At 42.6% G+C, this 7,500-nt stretch overlaps 2 protein-coding genes across 3 annotated transcripts in view; one reads left to right on the forward strand and one right to left on the reverse strand.

The window, feature by feature from the left end:
* Positions 1 to 3,541, reverse strand: part of LOC310810130 (activating transcription factor 7-interacting protein 1-like) — a 17,442-nt gene extending 13,901 nt beyond the window's left edge. For both annotated transcript variants that reach the window (XM_083677782.1, XM_083677780.1), the window contains exon 1: positions 3,306 to 3,541. The gene's annotated coding sequence lies outside the window, so the exon portion shown is untranslated. The remainder of the gene's footprint in view (positions 1 to 3,305) is intronic.
* Positions 3,542 to 3,719: 178 nt separating this feature from the next.
* Positions 3,720 to 5,593, forward strand: fmc1 (formation of mitochondrial complex V assembly factor 1 homolog). Its single transcript, XM_083677978.1, has 2 exons — positions 3,720 to 3,861; positions 5,121 to 5,593. Exons 1-2 carry the CDS (start codon positions 3,733 to 3,735, stop codon positions 5,322 to 5,324), a joined length of 333 nt encoding a protein of 110 aa, XP_083534104.1. The 5' UTR covers positions 3,720 to 3,732; the 3' UTR covers positions 5,325 to 5,593.
* The last annotated feature ends 1,907 nt before the right edge of the window (positions 5,594 to 7,500 follow it).

Genomic DNA, 7,500 nt, shown 5'->3' on the forward strand with positions numbered 1-7,500 from the left:
TCTTTTCCTCTCTTCAAAACAAAGCCGGAAGTGTATTGGGGGCTGGGCTAAAAGAGTGGGTGGGACAAAGAAAATATCTTTGCGTATACTGACTCCACCTCTTGAAAAACAGGGTGCACTTTAGGCTCCTCCTAGACATCTTTCTCCTGCCCTCTTTCACTCTATGAAATGATTTAGATTTGAGTTAGAAGGAAAAAAAAGATGATGATGTGTACTTGCCATGTAGCCTATTCTCTGCTCTTTCATATGCTTATATGCATATATCTTATATGCTTGGAAACTGTGTGGGATGCACACTACCAAGCGACGTACAATTCTCTTATCTACCTGCTTCATGGTCAGAGGGGGGCAGGGCCTCCGCTCTTAACTTTGTTGAAGGTGAGTGGCAATCCTGGGATAAAATCCACTCCACATTTTAGATGCTACCAAGTTTGCAAATGCAGAGGGAGCAGGGAGGGTGGAGAAAGCAAGAGATAAGAAGAGTGGAATGTTGGAATAGAAACAATTTAGATGGGTAGGGTGCACAGGGGAGTGTGGCTTATTCAGAAGAACAACTTTTAAGATGAGAAGCTTGGCTGAAGGTCTGGGAGGAGGAGCAAAGAAGGCAAGGCAGCAAAGAGAATGGGGTTGGTAGGCAAGGGTGTGTGTGGGGGGGGGCAATTTACAAAATATGGGGGGGGGGTAGGTTACACTGCTGATGTGCATTAGATATACACTCACCAGCCACTTTATTAGGTACACCTGTTCAACTGCTCGGTAATGCAAATATCTAATCAGCCAATCACATGGCAGCAACTCAATGCATTTAGGCATGTAGACATGGTCAAGACAACCTGCTGAAGTTCAAACCGAGCATCAGAATGGGGAAGAAAGGTGATTTAAGTGACTTTGAACATGGCATGGTTGTTGGTGCCAGACGGGTTGATCTGAGTATTTCAGAAACTGCTGATCTACTGGGATTTTCACGCACAACCATCTCTAGGGTTTACAGAGAATGGTCCAAAAAAGAGAAAATATCCAGTGAGCGGCAGCTCTCTGGGCGAAAATGGCTTGTTGATGCCAGAGGTCAGAGGAGAATGGCCAGACTGGTTCGAGATGATAGAAAAGCAACAGTAACTCAAATAACCACTCGTTACAACCAAGGTATGCAGAAGACCATCTCTGAACGCACAACACGTCGAACCTTGAAGCAGATGGGCTACAAAAGGGGGTCCAACCCAGTACTAGCAAGGTGTACCTAGTAAAGTGGCCGGTGAGTGTATCTGATTTCCCCAAAGTAGTGTACAAGTCATATATTCGGTTGCACACCTCTGAGAAGCGACTTTTTAAAACAAAGATTCTGAAGTTGAAGGCAAACATCTTCTTAGAAGACGCTAAGGAAAATCATCACTTAAGCTGCCCAGAAAAACCACTAGCATCTAGGTAACAGTGGCCCCAGTTGTTCTGTTGCTGTGGAGATTGAAGGCGGGATAAGCACAGTGACGTATAGGCTATTCATGCATCCGTCCATCCATTTAACTGCAGACAGACTGATTCTTCATGTAATGACTAACCTTGCCATTAAAAAATTCCACTTTTCCAGACCTACATTTTCAGTTGCAATGAACCTGTCTTCCAATTTACATTACATTCATGGCACTTAGCAGACGCCTTTATTCAAAGCGACAGTCACCCAGAAGAAGGATTTTTTTTATTATTATTTATTAACAAGAGAGAAACTTGTACAGGTGGGTAGTGGGGGTGAAGAGGTCTTTAGGAGGGACCGTTAAGATGTAGCCTGAAGAGATGGGTCTTCAATCTACGGCGGAAGATTGGTAGTGACTCTGCAGTCATGACAGCAATTTCTACTGTGGTGGAATTCTAAGTTAAAATACTTTGAAATAAAATGTCAAAGAGCTGATGAGCTGATGGTTATAGCTGATGGTTTATTCAGAGACTTTTATTACAAGTAACAAAAGCCGAGGTAGTTCGCGAAGCATCTCCCTTCTTTCTCCATTTCTTTATACATTTAAAATTTAGGTTCCATCCCTCATATGCAAATCATTTACACTTCCTGGCTGTTCGCCACCAATATCATTCACCCGGTTCCTATACCTCGTCATGGCCTGGTTTCCCCTCCCATTTCTAAAGATAATTCTCGGGTTGCTACAATATTGGTGGTGATATCATCATAATTATCACAAGAATATTAGTACTGTGGTTATAGTGCTTGGTACCAATGAACCTCCTTTCACCTACCGACCGCACTGTTATCAGTTTCTCCATAAATCGTCACTCCCTCTATCCCTTATCCTGTTTTCTCATGGAATATGTGTATTCGGTTTCCATAACTCACTTTTGGCTTCTTTGTCCTGTCCCACATTGGAATGTCCACAATTGGTTAACATAACATCACCCCCTGCACTCCTCACCACCACCTCCTGCCTTCCATGCTCTGGTCATCTGCCTCCTCCAAGCTCCGATCCCCACATGCAACCTCCAAGAACCTCTCCACATCACTCCCCTCACAAATCAACACCTGGCCATCTCCCGGTCCTACTCCCTCTCTACATCACCCTGTCCTCCCATGGAACATCCACAATTGGCCTCCACAACTCAGCCCCAGCTTCCCTGTCCTGTCCCATGTGAAATGCTCTCTCCCCATCTGCCATAGAGATTCACCATACTACCTCCACCAACAGCCACTGGTAAAGAGCTCCCTGAGTTATGGTTGATAGATTGTAAGAATGAATATATGAACACAGCGTAGGATACTAACATCATATGGTGAGGGTGTGAAAAGTACAGGAAGGTATGGGGGTCAGGGTCCTGAGCTTTATGGCAGGTGACCTTTTGTTAGGCAACTAGGTATCTGTTATGGTCTCATAGGTTACACATTTTTAACTGCCCAGATCAGATGGGCTTGTCTCCTATTCCTGCTACCCTAACTAGAGCTCCAGAAGGTTGGGCTATGTTCCTGAGACCTGAACACTTGCATTAGCTCCCAAAGATAGTTCCCAGACTTTAGCTCAGCGGGCTATGAGCACAGGAGACTCGAGTTAAAATCAGTCACCAACATACAGACAACAAAGTACAAGAGAACTGGGATTTTGACAACCAACTAGCCAGCTAAAAAGGTATTTCTGAAAAGAATGTCAATGCACTGCATGGCTAGGCTAGCTAACTTTACTGGGTCACTAGTAAAAAAAAAAAAACACAGGTAAGTGTGTTTGATCTCAAACTGTGTGAAAGTGTGTCCAGTGGCTAACAATTAACAGTTCTGGTTAAAGTAATTTACTATAACAGTGGTTGTGGCGCATACTTACGCCCAATTTGCGTTGTTCTGCTTCCTTTCGATTTACTCGAGACCACTAGTGTAAATAGCGCCAAACTAACACGTTTTCCGAATCGCGATACACGTCTGCCTCGTGACACTCCCTCCAAAACATGTGGATACATGCACTCAAATAAGGTATTTTACTTCAATAGCGTTTCTAAACATGGACATGTTTAATATGAGTTGCACATATATGTCCATACATGTCTGACAACCGCAAACATGTTTTACACATAAACTACGCCAGCAAACTTTGAACAGTTCCGCGGTCGTAGTTGGAACAAATCTAAACTATTTGCAGTCTCACGTCGCCCCCTGTTGATGGGTTTCTGTAGCTTGAGGAGAGTTTTCTGATCGATCATCTCGGACTTTGATTGGACTTCCCTACTGCGAGCGACCCAAACAACTATTCCAAGATGGCGGCGTTACCGTCGCCTCTTCGCGTGTGCCGAGGGATATTGAGGGAAATACGTGCGATTAAAGGATCGGAATACAAACAAACATTCGCATACAATTATATTTTAGATCAATTTCGTAAAAGCCAGGTGAGTTGTGTTGCTAATGAGTAAATGTGGTCACACAATATAACGTCCTTCATGTAACTGACATGTAGGTAGCTTGGAAGAAGCTAACGCAACGAGTTGCGTGTTGTGTGGTGCTGCCCTTGAATTTCAGGTTGAGTTTATATTGGTACCCTACTTCTCAAGCATATGCAATGATAATGCATTTGTGGTGCCATGTCAGAGCTATTGTTGTCATTAGGTTTAAATTATTGGACCTCTTTAGAGACTTTGCTGTCCAAGGTGACCGCAGACTGTGTGTGTGTGTGTGTGTGTGTGTGTGTGTGTGTGTGTGTGTGTGTGTGTGTGTGTGTGTGTGTGTGTGTGTGTGTGTGTGTGTGTGTGTGTGTGAGAGAGTCTAAATTCTGGAATGGAATTTACGTTACAAAAACCCAGCTATGTGGGCCTATGTAATATTGTTAGCGTTTACAAACCAAAGTTACCCGTCCACGAATTATTCTTTCTATCTGTTAGGAGCCCTAATCAGTGATGATTTAACATGACCCAACTGATTCTATCTGGAACATGCCGTTTTAGGGATTAGTCAAATCCGCCAGAGTGGTGTGCTAATTAGATGGAAGAGGGCACATCTTCCATTAAGAATGTTATCATGTCTGATAAATATTCAGGAAGAGGATGCAACACCCCTCCCCTGTGCTTGGTCTAACGAGGCTGGATAATGCAATCCCCCACTGTTATGTAATATTTCGAATCACCAGACAGAACAGTGAAGAGAAGATAATGCATTATCATATTGCCTCTGTTTTGAATACTTCAGAATATAGGTTAAGGCCTTTATGCCTCATGGAGAACATTTCGCCATGGTAATCATATGCAGTCAGTCACTCAAGCAGGGAGTTGTTATTACCATTGTACCATAGCTGGAGGGAAGTGCTTGCCCGCAATTCATTATAGCTGCCTGTTTGGTAACTAGCTAGAGGCAATACATGCATATATTGTCAAGATCTAGGGGACTCTGTATAAGGAATGTACCCTATGTAGAGCCTGTGTCCATATAGCCTCATAGTTTGCTAGTAGCTCTCCATGATTATCGTGGAATGCATCATAGAGTACATGTTCTGTGTATTTGTTTGTCATGTCTCCACTGATGGATTTATCTTCCTTGTCAACATACAAGCTTTCCCCACTCACAAAGATAGCAGTCGAAGAGTTGAGATGTTTGTTTGAGATGTCACTTTTCAGTTCATTAACACATATCTTCTCTTCGCTCTCTGCCCATTCAGATTACTGGGGAGAGATATTGCCGTGCCCAGCAAGAGGCCCTCCATGCTTCCCACACCTACCTGTGTCTGCTCAACTCCACCAGGAATCACAAGGCCCTGCACGATCTTTACCACTCCAAGGGGGAGCGGAGCATAGACGAGGCGGCAGGTTTGGTGGGGCTCAGGCTGCCTACCCAGCCTGGAGGAAAAGGCTGGGAGGAGTGAGTGAGTGAGATGCTTATAATACCATCCTGGAGGACTGGACTGGACCTAATGCTGATCTGCTCTTTTATGAGCCAGAGGAAGAGAAAATGGCTGTAATGGCAGAGGACTGTGACTATATAAAAGCGTTAAATGGGTGCGTAGGTTTCTCTACCACAAGCCCTATTCTAGATGTCTCCTTAATGCTATGAGCAACAGGTGTAATGAAAACTATTTGTAAATACATTTTCTTTGTGACTAATCTTGCCAATTAAAGTACAATATTAATCATTGTTTTCATTGGTTTCTCATGTTATTTCTTGTAAACTAGCTTGTTGCTAGCTATCTGGTACACATGTATTACACATGTATTCTCAATTCAATTAAACCACCAGTAAAGATGTAAAATAAAAAGGTGAAAGCCTTGTGCACAGCTGTGCAGTCTATACCATGATGACTTTTGTCAACGAAGTAAATCATGATATATGCTAGTTCATTTAAACTCATGGCCTAGTATTTCAAAACCTTTAATCTGGATTAGAATGATCCAGATTATTTGTTGCTATCCAGGAACAGATCGAGTTTGCTGATTTCCCCTATACTACTCAAAATCTGCCAGATAGATCTGATCCTGGATAGCAAAAGAGAATCCAGATCAATCTGATCTCGATTAAACATTTTTGAAATACTGGGCCCAGAAGATCAAAGAGATGCAATTTGAGAACTGATCCAGTCATATGTGCATTTCTTTTAGGATGCCAGACTAATAATGTATGCATCAGAATCAGGCACTATAGACGGTGTGTTATTTCTATATGCATGTGAACTCATTGAGTGGCTCATGACCTTTGACACATGACCAAGTGTATTAAATGTGCCTCACTTCCTTTGGCCAGTGGTGAAAATGAAGAGAAAGACAACTAACAGTGAAAGAAAGCAATGTCTTAGACTTCGAGAATTCTAGAGCACACAAACAGCCATTTCGTGAGATGAGAATCATTATAAGATACTCACTTTACAATATAATGTTGTTTATTGGAGGGAGCACTTTTGAGACCTTCATTATGAGGAATGAGGGAGTTGATTTTGCAGCTATATCATCATAATAGCAAACAACTCATTGACACCCACTGTGCTACAAATTGGTAGTAAGCCGTTTCTAAGACCTGTCAAGAGTTACCTGGGGAAGAAAATCGTCAGCATGTAATACCATTGGGTATCAATATTTTTCCCCAGAGGTTTGGATGTTAAGTTAGGAGAAACAGCTAAGTCAAATTGGATTTTAGTTTCTTTGGTTTTATTGCAACAAGAAAATATGTACAGTATTACATCTTTCCTTCCACTCTCACTGTGTCTCTCTGTCCACCGTCTTATAGTGAAACAGTAACATACTGTACTTTCCCCTCTGGGAGCTGACACTTCCATCTCTGCCCTTTGCTGCTACTGCTCACCCAAGGTTAAACAAACAAACCCTCAGCACCTTGAACAGTGCCACTACTGTAATTCACTATCTACTGTAGTTATCTGTTGTCTTTCCCTATTATCCATCCCACCTTCTTAATTGGATCTGTCTAGTAGTAGTAGTAGCAGGATGGTACATGCTACACAACGGTGACTAACATTGCCTTTGGTGTGAGTTTAAATAGATTGACCCTAGAGCTAAGCGACACACTGACACATAGGGTTAGACATATGCGGACATGCGCAGCTTTCTCTAAACGGCACACATACACACACACACATGCATGCAGTGAAGATGCAATGCATAGTGACATGCCAAGGGATAGTGTCAAATTATATTGGTAGAAAGGCACAGAATAAACACGCTTCTCTAGACTCCGCTCCCCTATGCTCCGCTCCATGCACACAGACGCTGAATGACTGTGACGCGTACAGAGGGAGAGAGATAACATAATGTTTCAGTTGTGTGTCACCTATTTAAGGGGATGTGTTGGTATGTGAGAGAGAGTGACAAGGAATCATTAAAATCATGATTCTGCATCACTACATACACAGCTACATTAAGTATTCAGTGTGCATGTATTTATTTTTAATGTGAGTGTAACCTGAACGCAGTGGGGAACAAACATGCCAATTAAATTGCCCAAACTATGAAAACGACCTTTAATGAGTCGATGTCACATTCTGTGCGAATGTGTGAATGGCAGGTGCGTGAACAACTAGATATTATTGATAGAAA

This window comes from Argentina silus (assembly GCF_951799395.1).
Source record: "Argentina silus genome assembly, chromosome: 9".
NCBI classification, from domain to species: Eukaryota; Metazoa; Chordata; class Actinopteri; order Argentiniformes; family Argentinidae; genus Argentina; species Argentina silus.